The 17,690-nt window shown below is 41.0% G+C and overlaps 1 protein-coding gene across 2 annotated transcripts in view; it reads left to right on the top strand.

The window, feature by feature from the left end:
* Window positions 1-17,690, top strand: part of STAM (signal transducing adaptor molecule) — a 247,460-nt gene that overhangs the window by 42,468 nt on the left and 187,302 nt on the right. For both annotated transcript variants that reach the window (XM_078663570.1, XM_078663571.1), the window contains 2 exons: window positions 11,386-11,461; window positions 11,569-11,664. In XM_078663570.1, coding sequence (XP_078519696.1) covers window positions 11,386-11,461; window positions 11,569-11,664 — 172 coding nt within the window. The remainder of the gene's footprint in view (window positions 1-11,385; window positions 11,462-11,568; window positions 11,665-17,690) is intronic.

The raw sequence follows: 17,690 nt of genomic DNA, 5'->3' as shown, positions 1-17,690 counted from the left end.
AGGTTTTGCTCCAGGGACTCAGTAGGCACCTCATAGGCACCTCCTAATAATCCTCTTCAAAATACTCTGCTATAGTAAAGGTGTCTGCCCTGCAGAGGTACAAGCGTCCCAAGAGGATAAGACCAAAGACCAAGAAATATTTAGCAGGAGCAATCAAGTCCCAAGCCCAAGCAATAAGAGGGGAGCAGAATTTAACCCAAAGTCAGGCCATGCAAAGTAAATGACAAAAGAAACTGTAAAGAGTGGTGGAGTGCCTGCACAAAACTCTAGGCACAGCCTATGGCAATTTTTCAACCCTGTGCGTTACCTAGGCCTCTAGGCCTGGGACTATGAAGACTTTTATACGCATCTTCCCCCGTTCAAATTAAACCTCCGAGTGCAGGAGGCTAGCAAAATGGCTGCCGCACGTGCACAGGCCGCCTAAACATTAAAATAAAAAAAGGACCACGCATCCGGCAGACCTACGTCCTCTCTCCCGTCTCCCACTCCACTGAAATAAGATGTAGGCACCCAGTCTGGAGGCAATACGCTCCGAAATGAGCTCCAGCAAGAAAGTAGAAAACGCAGCAGGAGCGTGAACGGGCACAGATCAGCACGCGATAAACACCCTCACAAGCAAGACGCACTATACGTGCAAATCACTATCACTAAAACAGTCTAGCGAGGCAGAATATACATCAGAGCAACAGAAAGATCATATAAATAGTGTAAGGTGAAGTGCACTTAACTGGCTGCAAAGTAACAAAGAAAGAGGGAGCTCTAATGCTGTTAATGGGTTATATAGGGCTGCGTCTATATGGTTAATCATTTGATAGTATGGTCTCATGGAAAATGTAGTATTTCAAATAGTTTATTGAGATAATCTGCTGTTTTAAAAGAAAGAATAGCATAATCAGACCTTCCGGTCTTGACATTGAATCATGTTTTCCTGTGGTGTGGGTTAAAACTAAAATGGGTTCTCCAATATTGGATCTTTCATAGATTCACATGCTTGAATCATTCGCTGCCGTTGAAGTTTCAGTCCTACAGTAAAGTTAGAAAGTATATATGCAGCCTGTAAGGACTAAGGACTTGAAACATCTAATTTGGTATCCTATTCTCATAATTAAAAAAATTGAATGAACCTCAGCTTTTCAGTTTTCAGCACCTTGATAACTCTGTTGGGACTGGTTACCATGGGAGTGGTTACCATGGGAGTGGTTATCTTTCCTCCGATTTTCTAAAACACATTGTGCCCTGCTCAGTTTACTTCAGGAAACCGTAAAAATCTTCAGTTATTTCACTTTTCAGGAAGATTGAACTGCTTGAAGACTATTCCTAATGCCATTTAATTGAAGATCTGATGGAACACCATGAGAATAAAGCCTGTAATCTGAGCTTTCTCATCAATGCAGAAAGGAAGATGTGTCTACACTACACCAATCAGAGCCTCAAACTCCATTAAAGTATCTCTCAAAATCACTGAATTGTCATTAGCACGGTCTGGCACTGTCGTTGATGACCTAGAAAACAGCAAATCACTCTTAAGTTGACGAGATCAGTGTTGCTTCAGTCATTGACCGTAATTAGGACAACAGCATAGTTGGCAGCGACCAGAGCAATGGTGATAGCTCATCTCTTTCAACAGACATTCTGTCGATGATTACCTGTATTGTACTACCAATGCAGTCACCAATGACAAAGAAACCGTTGACCTTATTGTCGACAAATGCACACAAAATTACATTAATCACAGAAAAAGGAATTTCGGTACCATTAATACCTGAACCTTCTTCATCTACCATGGTGGCATCTCAGCCACAAGCCATCAATTGGACATTGAAGATTCTGATGGTTTGGGACTCTTTGGCCCAGTCCAGCGTATCTTCATATGAAATATTAGGAGGAAGATGAGATTTTGGGAGGTAAATATTTTACTCTCGAGACTGACCCCAGAGAAACAAGCCGCATTACAGTACTTTGAGGACTATGGATCCTTAAAAAAAGACTTGCAGTATCATGAGGAGATGAATCTGGTTCAAAGGACTTTGTATAAAGACATGAGGCTTATGTTAGCTGATTATTACATAAGATTTCCAGAACATTCTAAAACTACATCACAAAAGCAACCATCTTTACAACCACATTTCCCTGCTGTATAACTATGCTTTCCTCGCACTCTCATAATATACCTTCTTTTCCAAACCTGAAATTGTAATAACACAATCAAAGGACTGCATTATCTGCAGTGGATAATGATACTTATTCGGAAGTTTACAGATTACAGTGTGAAGTAATTGATGATCAAGGCATAGTTGCAGAATCGGATGACCTTTTGGCACCTGTTTCCCCACCAGCCTTCTCTAGCAGACTCATCACCAGACAATGTCTTACTCTTTCATAAACTTTAAAAAGAGCATCTTAAGAGGTTTGATTATCAATCACAGTCAAACAATCTGATTGTTTTCTTGTATGAATTTAAGGAGCCTTCTCGAAAATCTGTGAAAGCTATTCCAATAGTTAATCTGGGAATAAAAGTGATGAAAAATCCAGCTACAGTTTCTGCAGTTGTCCCTTGTCTATACAAAAATTATAAAGCTCCTGATGATTCCCTTGTCAGCGTCAAATAGGTCATCCTAGTGCCAACTCTGTGGTGATGCAAGCTGCCCAACATAGATCATTAAGTCCATCCAAAACATAGGAAAGAGATTCTCTGATGTAGCAGCAATTGCAGTAAGGGCGGCCAATTTCTTAGTGATCCCTTGTGCTCTAACGAGCAGTTGTGGTCATAAATTCGTGCACACATTGCCTTTCAGCCATAGGGCAAAGAAGGTGAAGCCATGACATTTCTTCATGAGGGGTAACAATAGACTATGAGATGGATATAAAATTCAATTAAAAAACTTTATTCGGATACAGTTTTGAATCCATAAAAGTATACAAATAAAAAATACATTGTTTAAAATCGTTAAAATATTTAGTACACAATATAACACTGTTACACATTTTTTTAGTAAAAAGAGCCGTGACCAATCGTTAGCGACGGGAATTCATACAAAAGAAACGCAAACAGAGACAGCAACAGGCTTATAGATCCATTAGTTTCTGTTACAAACCCAAGACACAATCTGTCATTTTACACAGAGTCATAGTTTGCACGGTATTTAACACACAGTTTTAAGAATCGGGCTATTGGGACGATGTTATACTCCATGTCCAAGCATTGTAGGGCAAGGAGGGCCGGTCGGCAATGTCGCACGCCCATGAGTTTCACCAAAGGAATGATCCACCGCTTACGCGGAAATTCATAGTATGGACAAAAAAAAACTATGTGCAGTAACGATTGCTCTGAGTGCCCATCACATGGGCAGGGGGACAAGGTGCTAGACCAGTCTTTTATCTTCGGAAACGTTAGCTGCCGATGAAAGGTATTGAACCGAAATCGCGTCAGAAGATATTTATCATAAGCATTGACACTAGTTAGTAAATATGGCTGAATCCCATGTGAGACTTGCACCGAGAGTAGATGGAGATTTGTGGGTTTTAAAATCTCAGATGCAGAGCGAAGCTCACGGAGATGAGATAGACACACATTTTTCAGCTTTTTACGTGAAACTTCAGTTATAGTCTCAGGTAATAGAAAGGCTGTTTCCATATTTATGTCTCTGAGAAAGTTATGAACATAAAGTAGCCAAGGGATATTTTTCCACTTTTCTAAGGAAAGGCAGTCAGAAATAAGCAGGCGTGTCAGTTTGCATTCTAAAGTTTGCCAGAGACGGTGCCATAAGAGGATTGGTTGGACAGAAATAAGATCGGAAATATAGTCCTCACCCAACTCCATATGGCAACCGAAAGTTGGTGAACTTTTTGGGGCTGCCAAAAGATACCGCAGGAAGCCGTTTTCTACTTTTTGAATGGATTCCGAGTTTACGTGCCCCCATACCCCTGCCCCATACATTGCCACGGGGCAGCATTTAGTCCTATAAATCTGGATGAGTTCTCGCGAGGGGCGCTGACCCAGTTTCTGGGCAAATGTAACCAAGGCAGATGTAGCTCTAAGGAACCCCATCTTTCTGGCTAGAATTGCTGGACGCCAGGTGGAAGTGTTATCTATCCGGATACCTAGATAAGGGTATGAGTTTGTGCTTTCCAGGGTAATATTGATGATCTGTGCACCGCCAGGATGTTTAAGGCGTTTCCCCAAATGCATGATAAATGTTTTCTTCGTGTTTACCTTTAAGTCTAGGCTTGCCATAAAAGTACAGTATCTATCAAGAAGGTGTTGGAGTTGCCAAGGAGTCCTGGCCATGATGACCGCATCGTCTGCATAGAGCAGTGCGGGTATTGGACGGCGGTCTATCATGGGAAGGTCCTTGCTTCCTTCAAGCATCGCAACCTCCAGTCCATTCGTGTAGAGATTAAAAAGGAAGGGTGCCAGAATGCACCCTTGTCTGACACCCTTGTCTACTGAGAAAGATGTTGTGAGTTCCCCCCCTGTACCATACCGTACTTTAGCAGTGGCCCCGTGTAAAGATTTTGGATAAAATATACCAGAGGAGGGTCTATCCCCATGGACAGGAGGAGTTTCCAGAGTTTGCTGTGGGAGACGCAATCAAACGCCGCTGAAAGATCGACGAATGCTAAATGCAGCCTCCCCTTTTTTGCCCCAACATATTTACCTATCAACAAGGACAGGTTTAAGGCCTGCTCCACTGTCCCCAGACCCTCTCGGAAGCCGTACTGCAGGTCTGAAATCACTTGATTACATTCGGCCCAGTCTTGAAGTCTTTTAAGGAGGAGCCCACCCATAACCTTGCCTGTGGAGTCCAGGAGGGAAATTGGACGATAACAGGCAGGGTTATTTCGGTCACCTTTTTTTAAAAATCGGAAGCAGAATAGACGTTGTCCAGGACTTAGGTGGGCCTATTTTAGGTGCTGCTTCGATGACCTTTGTAAGGATGGGGGACCATAGTTCTAGGTTATTTTTAAATAAGTCCACAGGGACCCCGTCGGGGCCTGGGGCTTTGCCACACTTAGAGGCTTGTAGTGCGTTTAGTACCTCTTCAAGATCAAAATTAAGGTTGGAAGAAACAGTCCTACTTTGGCAGTTTTGGGAAGCCGGCAACTCCTGCGTAGGTAGGGGAAGCTGTGTTGTGGGGTCCTCCAGGGTGCCAAAAATCTTAGAGAAGTGGCCAACCCAAGCGGCTTCGCCCACTGCAACCTCTAGGCGGGGAGTTGATTGCTGATCGGTTAGAAAAGGTGTTCTTACTATTTGCCAAAAGGTGGCTGAATCCTTAAGGGAACAGCTACAGTGAAGCTTACCCCATAGTTCTTTCTTGACATCCACTTTACAGAATTTAAGTTCTTGCTTGTAAAGCTTTCTTAACCTAGCTACTTCCCCTTTATCCCTATCGGTGCTAGTCAGGGCTTTCTTTAGTAAGAGGTAAGCAGTCCTTGTTGCATGGTTAAACCATCCCTTTTTTATTTGATTAGGGCCCTTGATTTTATGAAACAACTCTTTTTTAATTTCGGTTGCAATGGCAGAAAAACCAATCAATACCTGGGCGGGATCCGAATGTGGGCTTAGGCACACTTCGACAGATGGAAGAGTGCGTTTCAGTACTGCAGAAGTAACCTTTTCAGGATCCACTTTGTCCCATCTTATTGCGTACCCATTCAATTTATTTACCCTTAATGACTCCTGAGGTAAGAGTGTTTGCTTGGTACATAGTACAGACATGTTCGGGATAGTGATAGTAAGAGTGTTGGGAAAATGATCACTACTGGCATTGGTGTCTGTTCTAAAGCTACATAACTGATCTTTTGTAGCTTGCGACACCAAGATGTAATCAATCAAGGTTGACAGACCCCTGCCATTAAATGTCGGGGTAAAAGGCACAGGAGTAGATACTAGCTCGTTTGCGAAGCCCATATCTAGGTTAATCATTATTTCAGTGAGAGAATTCCCTAGTTTTGTATGTGGGAAATGTGTTAGGCTAAGGCCCAACTCATCCACAGTACCACAATTGGTTGCGTTCCCATTCTCACAGAGATTTAGGTTAAAATCCCCTCCCCAAACAATACTTATAGTAGAGGTGGGGTTTTTAAGCCGCTCTTCCATTAGAAGAGAAGAAATATGTTCCAGAACTGGGAGTATGTCCTTTGGAGAAAGGTTGTTATAAAAATTCACTATAAAAAACAAGAGTGTTTTATTTGGTGTTATTTTAAGAATCTGGAAATGAGGGTTGCTATTAGTTAATTTAATGTTGGTGATTTGTAAATCATTTGAGACGTATAACACCAAACCACCTTTCGCTCTACCACATGTGAAAGCTATTCCAATAGTTAATCTGGGAATAAAAGTGATGAAAAATCCAGCTACAGTTTCTGCAGTTGTCCCTTGTCTATACAAAAAATTATAAAGCTCCTGATGATTTCCTTGTCAGCGTCAAATAGGTCATCCTAGTGCCAACTCTGTGGTGATGCATGCTTCCCAACATAGATCATTAAGTCCATCCAAAACATAGGAAAGAGATTCTCTGATGTAGCAGCAATTGCAGTAAGGGCGGCCAATTTCTTAGTGATCCCTTGTGCTCTGACGAGCAGTTGTGGTCATAAATTCGTGCACACATTGCCTTTCGGCCATAGGGCAAAGAAGGTGAAGCCATGACATTTCTTCATGAGGGGTAACAATAGACTATGAGATGGATATATCATCCACTGGATTAGAAAGCTAGGTGTTGCAGCTGTTTTCCAGAGACCTAGATGACTAAAATTCAGGCCAGAAGTTCAAAGTAAGAACTTGGAGAGTCTCCATGATGGAGAGTTGTTCTGTGGCAAGCATGTAGATGAGGCCTTCTATTCAATCAAGACATGTACCGCAAGGACTCTCTGCATCCTACAGCAGAGACACCAGCCCTTTCTGGTATGCAGAGGACAATTCGCATTCAGAGAATATTAGTCTTATCGATATCGAAACCCTCAACAAACCTTTCTGCAACCATAGAGTCTGCAGCAGTATAAGGCTCCACCATCACCTACTTACAGAAAATAAGGCCCACGGAGAAAGCAAGAAGCTCAAAATAGTGGCAGAAGAAAAAGATTTAAGAAACGCGGTGGTCACAATAACCTCTTTCTATACTTCTTGCTGAAGGGCAATTTTTCTGTTATTACAGAATTTGGAAGAATGTGGTTAAAAACAGCCGGGTCCTGGACCTTCTGTCATATGGTCACACCTTGGAATTCATCCAAAAATCTCATAACCACCCCAAAAGAGATTCCATCTCCACCTTCACCTGTTCAAATTGGAAATGTTACCCATTTTGCATGTTATCAGTCCAAGATACTTTTCAGCGTCTGCATCTTGGAGTTATACGACATCATTGGATCTCCAGGACTCCAACGTTCATATCCTTATAAATCCAAAATACGACAAGTAGGTGAAGTGGCTGGCTGCTATAACCATTGTTCAAAGATCTCCCATTAGGCCTTAAATCAACCCCTCTTATTTTCAAATGTCTTGCTCCAGAGGCAGCATATCTAAGAACGGAAGGTCACCAGGTCTTTCCATCCCTTGACGACTAGCTGGTAAAAGCTCCTTCTCGCCATGCAGCCAAGAGGTCAAACCAGGCTTGTCTGTGACTCTTCAGCAATTTGGACCTTACTCTCAACAAACACAAATCTTCCCTCTGACAAGAACAATAACATTATTGTTCACCTTGCCTCAAGATAGAGCCAGCACTGTGCTTATAAAGCCCAACGTTCATTCAAAAGGCTGCATTCTGAATAGGTTGCAGCCACCCTAGTTAATAATCAGCAAGGCCAGCATACAATGCATAATCTAATTTAAAGTTGAACAAATTATCTGTAATAGCATGGCGTTCCTGTGTGGGATTAAATAGTAGCATATGCGTTAGCTTGCTTACCTTGGAAAAAAAATGTTTGTACTTTTACCCACCTGGGTCTTGCGGCTTGGATTCCTGCTAACAGCCCAGGTTGCATACTTTACTTCCCAGCATTTACAATGTAATCGGTCTCGCCTTTGGGACCTTATATATTTAGCTATGCAGCACATTAGCCTGGGCACTGAAACATCTACTGTTCTTTAACATGGAGGGAAAGTAAGCACCAACCTGTGTGACATGCCAGGTATGGGAACACATCGAGAGAACTATTACCTTTCAGCGAGAAATGATATATTCCAAAGCTCTGTTTTTAATATAAAATCAGGGCCTTCGGTGGCCATATCACAAAAAATACAAGATTTGAAAAAAATATGGTCTGCGGGTGCTCGTGGAAGACCATTTCTATGGATTGGAATCTAGAGAATGCTAAAGTGATTCTGGTAATTTACTGACCTGTGCTGGTCTTTTTCTATCAATAAAGTTAAAAAAAGGCAGTTGAACAAGCAGAAAGCAATTGTGGTATTTTACTGACCTCTACTGGTCGTTTTCTATCAAGACAGTTAAATAGAGGCAGCTGAATAGAAAAAAAGTCTCTAAGCTGAAGCAGACAAGTCCTAGGGCTGAACTCCAGAGCTCACAAAGTACGTACACATATAAGTATGTACTAAAGTCTTGAATGCTCGACCTAAATATGGTGATGATAGTAGCAAACAGCCCAAGAGGGATGTGCTCGTCTGCCGTGTTCATTAGTAACTATCAAGGCCACAAAAGAAGAGGCTCCATTATTGAAGCACTATGCTGCAAACCACTAGCTCCACGCCAGATCTTCAGCTGTTAAGGACACTACAAAAACAAATTTTATCTGATGTTGTAAAGGTGTATCATATTAATAAACCTAGCGCACTTTCAGTACGTCTGTTTAATTAATTGTTAGGAATGATAGTATCATGCATTCTTCTAATTTGTTTTGCCGATTATGAATGAGATACCTCTACGAAGAACTGGACAAGCAGTGGATCAAACCCAGAATTCATTGGGCAATATTGTGGATATCACACTGAGAAAGAATGCTGCTTTACCATTTTGGGCTCTGTCGGGGGCGAAATGGGAAAATAAAGCAGTAAAAGGGAAACTGTCCACAGTAAGGATCATGCTTGTGTTTTTCAACTACTTCATGTTTTGATTCATGCATTTGAATATATGAAAGATCCAGTATCGGAGAAGGAAAAAGGTTTCTTCTCTGTAATTGTAGTCCTGCCCGTAGACGATTTACCTATTCATCAAGGCTAATTATTCTTCACACTTGTACTAGAATATCGGAGCTATGGTATCCTCTGCGGGAAGTCGTTCTCTGAGTGCTGTATTTTGATTAACTGAAGTTTAGTTATTTTTCACTTATGTGAATTAAGTAACTTAAGTAGACATTTCTAGACCTTTTAGGGTGTGCATAATGCTATACTGCTTTCTAATTTTGCAGAGGGACTCTCACTTCGACAGGGAGTGATTCAAGTATGTAAATCTATGAAAGATACCAATGCTGGTGAACTAGTGTTACAGACTAGTAACTTAATTTCCTTCCCTTTCCTGTTTTCGTTACACCTTCCTGTTAGGAAGAACCCATGATGGTCTATTACAATTATACACGGTTATAGTCTGGATTAACTGTGCAGCTGTCACCAGACAATTATGTGAGCACTGCTACAAATGGTATTTCGCTCCACCCACATGTTGGGAGCCAGAAGTACATGTTTTGATTGGGCAGAAGTTGTTTGCTTCTGATAATTTTGTTTATTTATACAGCTGCATAAGCTTAAACTTTTAGGGACACACACACATGACATTGGAATGCACTTAAAGTGTCTTGGATAGCTAGAAGATTTATGAATATTTTCCTTGGCAGCATATCCCACCTAGATGGATTTTTAGGCCTGTCTCGAACGTGCAGCGATCACCTTACCTTTTAACCTATGTCAATAATATTCTGCAGTTCTTTGTTTCCACACAAATGCATCTATTCAAGTGCTATTTACTTGTAATGATTTTATATTACCATACAACATTCCTTTAAAACCAGGAATGACATTCCCAATTGTTTTTTATTAAAATAAAAATTGTTATAACCAAACGGTCTCTCTCAGAAAGTTAGCATATTTTTCTTTTTTACTTGTAAAATTTTTGTGGCATATGTGTTTATTTTATTATATATATTTTTTAAATATAATAATCATCACACCAGCTTGCTAGGGCCAGACTTATTGGCATTGCCTATGGTTGTTTTTATTTAACACTTGATATAATTCCTGTTTTTTCTTGGTACCAAAGCCTACTTGGTAGTAATTGTCGGTCAGTTTTAAATTACCCTTTCTATGGACTAGGTATTCTTGTGTGCTTCCAATGATGCTTCGTTTCAAGTTTCTTCATGCTCATTTGTGTTAGTTATTACAGAATGCTGCTGCTATTGCTAAAAACCAGGCATGCAGTCTCTCATTGTAGAATTATAAACAACACCCCTTTGTCACTGTCCTAAAAACATAATTTCTTTACTTGGTTCTCAAAAGTAGAATTGCATGGTACATTAGTATACTTGGCTGGAATGCAGTGGCATGCTACAAATCCAACCAGTGTAATTTTTCAGATTGGCTCACGCAAATGGGAAAATACGTGGCATGCTTGCTGACAATCTAGCACCGCTGGTTGTACACCTCAATTTAAAAACTTGATATTTTTGATTGATTATGTTTTTGAATATACCTGTACACAGTCTTTTCTGTTGTGAGGAAAACAGGGCATTCACAGAGGCATTCAGGAGTATATGAAGCTGTACTCCTGTAGTACTCCTTCACATACCCCTAAATATCTTTGAGAGTTGGCGCCAAAACATCTAAAATGGGAATATTGGTGGAATGTTCATATAGAATTAGTACAAATCGAAAGGACTGGGCCCTCTGCACTTTTTTAGTAGGGATTTGATTATTTCTGGGCTGATTTACAAATGTATTTATAAGTATGTGAAGTAATACTCTCGCATTTTAGGATCGCTCCTAAGGCCTTTCTCTGTCCCACCTCACTTATTTCTACTTCCATCATACAACATTGTGTTTTGAAAAATAAAGTGTTGGGTGGATTGTTTAACGAAATCGCAGCCACTGGTAATTGCTCTAGCAAACAACCCAGGCTATCGTTTTTTTACCACCATGCCACCTCAGTCAGGAACCATCCATATGCAAATCAAAAACATCACTTTATAATTGCACATTGGTTTATAATCTAAAACAGTCCAGCTTGAAATTCCAGGCCATGTCCCCTCGGACAGCTCCATTTTGGGTTTGGCCTATTTATTTCTCCTGGGTGCGGTGTAGCGTGGTACAATTCACACAAAGGGCATTTTATTGAGAAGAAAAAAAATGATGGGTGGATTTTCTGAATCGGGTACCACATTTAAATCTGATAATGACCAATGTTTTGAGACCTGATGTCACTCTTGTTTTTTATTAAATACCAGACCAAAAGACAGTCTGCGTGCTATAATGAGAAGGGTGAACCATAAGGATCCACACGTTGCAATGCAAGCACTTACAGTAAGTTATTTGTTTGCTTGTTTATCGTTTATTTGTTGTCTACTTATTTTAGTAAACTGTTCATAAGAATTTAACCTTGTTTAACCATTCCCCCTTCTTTATTGCAGCTTCTGGGAGCATGTGTATCAAACTGTGGTAAAATCTTTCATTTAGAAGTGTGCTCTAGAGATTTTGCAAGTGAAGTTAGCAACGTTTTAAATAAGGTAAGTTGCCTCATTGTTTTAGTGAATTCCTCATTTCTTGTCCCATTTCTCCTGTTGCCTTGGCCGTCCTCCAGTATAGGGACATGCTTGCTAATCTGTTTTTACTATTGGTGACTATCAAAGAAAACCCTATGATGAAGGAAAACTTCCTCATTGTAGGATTCTCACTGATAGTCATAAATGCATGTCACACACACACAACACAACACACCACACCACACACAGTTTTCTGACATTGGAGGTAGACATCTTAATGTTGAACAATTCATTCATTGACACCTCCATAAGTCTGTCTGTAACAGGCTAGCTTTTCCAGCCTTTTTCTGTAGAACACTACTGTATTATAACTAAATACAAACCAGTTCCAGCTACTGAACGAAATGAAGGGAAATGTGCCTCACAAGCCTTTCCCTGAACTCACTGTTCTTATTCTTGTGACTGTGTTCCAATTTTTTTTTATAGATTAGGAGATTACCTTTTGGAATCGGTCTACACTTTTCAAACACTAGTGCTTGTGGCAGCATCCACCTTGCAGTAGTGAGCAGCGGCGCGCAGGGGCCATCTGTTTCCAATTAGTGTGGCCGTGCGTGCTTGTTTACATTTGCCTGTTTCACATTTGAGCTTGCATTATGCTAACAACTCCTGAAGGTTTCAGTGGTCTAGCTCTCAGTGTATTAGAGCTTGGCTATTGAAACCTACATGTATCAGAAAGCGCCTTGAAACCAGCAGCTGTCTATCAAGAAAGGACAAGTGCTAATATGTTGCAAAGTGCCCGCTACACAGAGATATTTAATCTGAGGTATTTCGTTTATAAATAAACTTCATGCTTCAAATAGTGGACACAATCTTCGTTCTCCTAAGAAGGACCTAGACATTTCTCGTTGAAAGTTGCCTGTTTCTGCACACGGAGAGAACACTTCCTGTCTACAGTAGGCCACTGATGGCAAGTCTGGAATTGTCCGGAAGAGCTGGCATGGGGCCTGAGTTGGGTTGAACAGAACATTTCACATTGGTTGAAAATAGTTGTCTGGTACCCTGTGCCGTTCGGCAGATGAGACACCTACAGAACCAGTTCATTTCTGGTGTGTGTGAACTTTGCTGAACCAGCTGCTGTTATTATTCCAAATTAGTTATGCTGGATAATGTTCTTTGATTTCCTCAGATTTAGTTCAGGGTTCAGTGAGCACTCCAGTTCTCGTTGGTAGAGTGCTGTTTTTGTAAATCCTTTTACTTTAACTGGCTAGTTGAGATAAGCAGCTTGCTGTATTTTCCCTGCTTTGTTTTTTTATTTTATAGGTTTAGTTTTTAACTTTTAGTTTTACATTTCTCTAGTTTGCTTTATTATGTTTTGGAAAGCCATTGTAATTTCCTAAATTAATTAGAATTGTGACCTATCAAGCTTGATGGCTCTGCGATTTACGCCTCTAATTCGTAATTTTCCGTCCCCTTTGCCTGCCACCCTGTTGAGTTTGGGAAACTGAGTACCATTGCATTGGGCATGAATATTAATATACATTAGTTACTGCGTTTATAAACTTGTGTTTCTTCTCCCCCAGTGTGCATGGAATGGTTTTATTATGAATTAAGGATCACTTGCCTTAGAAAACCCGCCCACTATGCGTTGCATGATATTATTTTTATTTGAGGATTATTTGTCACAGTAAACCTAATCCCCTAATCATAGCTACGATGCCACAGTTCTGGTATTTACACCAGCGTATCGCCCATTTGGTCCGAGCTGTATGCACCATGGCTGTACGAAGTTGCCCGCCCGCTCCATATTAGCAGCATTTATGTATTTGGACCTGGGATTCTGTGATAATAATGATTGGTGGACGTGTTAGTCCAAGTGTTTGTAAGGGAAGTGCACCTAGACAACTACTTATTTATTTGAAGTTTTTATGAAGTCCCCACAAACCAAGGCAGCCTCGTGAGCACCTCTTAGCTGCGGTGGGTAGAAACTTGATGCGACAAGTATCTTAAACCACTCTTAAAATACTCCCAAAAAACATTAACCAATGACAGTTCAAGATCTGAGATGTGCTACCTTGCCTGTGTTGTTAAGTAGCAATTTAACATTGATACAGTTCCTGCATTCTCATTAAATGCAAGACATCACAGGATGTGTTGGTTAGCCTTCCAAGTGTACCATCTAAAACAATCGTTGGCAAAGCCATGTAGGTCTTGGCTAAATGATAGAAAAAAAATCACTATGATGCGGTTAGCACTGACTGTGAGGCACAGTGATGTGTTGCCTTAGTATGGTATTATTCTGAGCATGCACCCAGAAAAAAACTTTAAATTACCTTCAGCTTGAACAGAAGGTCTCAATGCACGACCTGCATGAAGACAGCAGAAAGAAAGCCACGCAGAGCAGGGAGTGCAGCGCTGTCTGCATCTTTCTAGCATCTTGAAATTAGAGTTTTAGTTGCTTTTTTTTCTGGTGGAACCGGAAGGGGCAAGCAACAAAGGGAGAGGGGCGGCCCCCAGATTAGCAACACCGCAGTGGGGGGGTGGTATGGCAAGGAACAATTCAAGGAGGTGGGAGGGAGGAAGCCAATAGGTCTTGCTTTTGGGACCTTATAAGTATTTAGTTGTGCAGCACAATATCCTTGGTGCAACAACATCAACTGTTGCATGGCTAAACACTTATAAGGTCCCAAAGGCGAGACCTATCGGCCATGCCAGTGCTGGTTCTATGTGTGCCATTTCTTCTGCTATTTCAGTTGTGCAGGATTGGAGCTTCTGGCACCCACCTTCTCTCAAATGGGTGTGTGGAAGGCTATTTTATCAGTTGAGGTAAAATGTGGCACAATTGACTAGAGAAGCCATTATCTGGCGGAGTGTTGATTGGCTTTGGGGCAGAGGAGCGTGCAAGCGCCCTGCTGTCAGTGGGCCAGTTCCACTGCTGTGAATGCACTCATGCATAGGCGCTGGAAGTAAGGGCGCTAGGGGTGCTTCAGCACCCTCAAAATAAACAAGCTGGAGTTCAGATGGTAAATGAGCAATAAGGATGCCTTTAAATTCAGTTTTTTTTCTTGTCACGTTAGCTGTGTATTCAAAGACAGGTCAAACGTCCGGCTCTGTCGTCTGACAAATTTCAGTTTATTTATTTATTTTAACATGGAAACAGGTGTTTGCTTTCTCTGACTACAAAGTTAGAGAATTTCGTAAAGCAAACTACCTTCAATCTTTCTGGGACACGGAGCGTGTGAAAGGAAAGGATATATACTTTAATAGCACAACTACGTTTAGCAGTATATGAACTGTACACCTATTTCAAAACGTCAGCAGTTAGGAAAGCACACATGTAATTCTGAAGTGTGATGAAAACAAAGATTTATTATGATAAAACACCAAGACCTTTATTTGGTGATGCGCAAATTATAAATATTTGCTGAAACTCAATTTTCACACATTATCGTATGTGTGTTATATAGTTGTATCAGTGAAACTGCATGTCGGTGTGAATTTTGTTATTTCAATGGAATCTTGCTTTCTGTAATTGACAATGCGCTACCACATCCTTGGGTGAAAATGGACAGGGAAACGCCACTCCCAAGCTTTTATCAAGTTAATCAACACAGTTCTCATACATTTTATTTAAGTAACACAACCGGTTATGAACGGTGCAGGTTGAAAGAGGAATAGAAGGTTCTCCTTTCCCATTAAGTGAGAGAAAGAGGAGACAGTTAAAGAAGGAACAAGCCAGGGTTTTTTTCAGATACAGATGTGAAAGTGTGCAGTTGGTTAATTTGCAAATCTTAAGGCTGCTTGGGAGCCAGAATAGTTTTAATTGATTGAATCTAGAATTTGTCCTTTTGACAGTAATCTTTAGTTTTGATTGGAGACACAGATGGTCATTTTTCCCACCTTTATTTTGCCACGTGAAATGGAGCTGCACAATGATACAGTTCTTCTTGAAACAGGGGTGTGAATAGATTATGTTCCACATCATAGAAGATTGCAGGTAGGGCTAATAAAATCAAAAAAGAAAGGCACTAACTGTCCACTTTGTCAAATAAATTGACCCACATCTTTGGAAGCAGCCTCGTATCCACGCTAAAATTGTCTGCAAAATTCTCCAAAGTATTCTGAAATTAAATGAATTGAGATTTAGAATTGAGATTCAAAATTTTGGCAATCCCAAGGTCCCAACGTTTGTGTATTTTTTGTCTTTTAATTGCCAAGGTGAGTGTAATTGAAAACATTAGGTTATCTGGAACATGGCATGATGTCAGGGACTGGTTTACAAATTGTGTGATAAAGCAGCCAGCATGTGGACAAACTACTTCGTGGCCAGGGTAGGGTGTGTTTATTGTGCTACAGTGAGTTAGGAGCAAAGGTTATAGAAGGGTTTTAATGATTTAAGACTGATTGGATGAAAATAAAGTTCGAGGAATGTCTATATGTTCATCTTTTTCGTTGTTATTTAAGGCTTTCAAGAGGAGAAATGTACGTTTTGAATGTCTGTTACCTTATTGTAATACAAACATTAAAATGCTTACTATAGTGCAGGCCCCCTAGTTAGTAGGCGTAAAACAGCATTGTCACTTGTGAAGCTCTAGCTGGCACATAGGAAGTATATAGATTATACACTTTAATCTATATATATTCACTGAACCAGCACTTAATCCATTTAAAGATTTATTTTTATATTTAATAAAAAAATCTTATCTAATGATGGTTAGTTTTTTAAATCTATATATTGGAAATATAAGTTTTAGAAAGTTACCTTTATCCTGCCTGAAGCTGATAGAGGATAATTTGTATTAGCTCCCCTTCAACTGCCCAGCCAGTACTTGGCCTGAAAGCAGTGTGAAAACTGCTCCCAGAGCAGACACAGTGGCCTGTGTGTGGGAGGTGAATTGTTCCCCAGGCAGAAAGACAAGTTGAGTTTGGTACCGGAACTTAATTAACTTCAAATGGGAAGTCCCCGTCACAAGTAAATATTAGGGGACACCTGGAAAGTCCTCCACTTTTGTCCCCCTTGTCAAGCTGGCACCAAACACACTAGGAGGAAAGCTACCCCAGAACCAGTTTGGAGTTACTACAGAAGAGAGGACTTCTCATTAACCTGGCCACACCTGTGGATGGGTACATAGGCTCTGTGCAAAGGGAGAACAGTTCCCTCCTCATAGGTGTATAGAGTGAGGGGCACTGTGGGAGTGTTTCCAGGAAGGCAGTGAGGAACTACTGAAAAAGGGAGTGCGGTTGCTACGAGGAATTTTTATCCCATTGGGTTTGAGTGTGCCCACGAGTCACCCAAACCAACTAGCTGATGCTGACATAAATGTGGCATCACAAGATACCCATCTCAGAACGCCTTCTGGGCCTGAAGAAGATTAGAAGAGGAATGGATCTGATGTCTGTGACACGAGAGGAGCCCTGAAGGACTGGACCTGCTCACTTGCACCCAGGATAAAGAAATGGTCTCCAAGGTTCAGTTGACTGGCTTTCCGGGTCCCAGATAACAATTGGCAACTGCACCTGGACTGGACTTTGCTATTAGCCTCTGCTTGGTACAGTGAGATTCACAAAGTGCCCTCCCCTGAGGTCCTGGGGGACTGAGAATGTGTTCCATTGGTTGTTTGGGCACTAGATGAAAGTCGGGAAACTTTGAAAAACTTTCCTCCAGAGCTTCAGGGAGACCTGTTGGATGGAAAAAATATCCAACTGGCAATTCCACAGCATCAGATTGAGTTTCACTTCGTCCTGGTCAAGGCTCACAGCACCTCCGGAAAAAAAAAACCTAAGTCCCATTCCGCCTTGGGTCTTCGAAAATATTCAGTAAGAAAGTTTCAGCAGGGCCAATTTACTTCAGGTGTGTATCGTTCTGTTCCATGGCAGCACCTACAATTTCAGCGGCAGCTAGCTCAGGGAGGGTTTTTCAAAAACTGACAGTCCCTTTCTGTTGGCATGTAGAAATTTCTTTGACCTTTTGGCTTTCATACTTTTACTGTGACAAATCCACTGGTATTTGATCAGGGCTCCTCCTCTTTGACTTCCAATTGCTTCTAGGACCC

The sequence above is a fragment of the Lissotriton helveticus genome, chromosome 10, assembly GCF_964261635.1.
Source record: "Lissotriton helveticus chromosome 10, aLisHel1.1, whole genome shotgun sequence".
NCBI lineage: Eukaryota > Metazoa > Chordata > Amphibia > Caudata > Salamandridae > Lissotriton > Lissotriton helveticus.
Note: the sequence above shows the minus strand (reverse complement) of the source record. Positions and strands in the feature narration are given on the sequence as shown.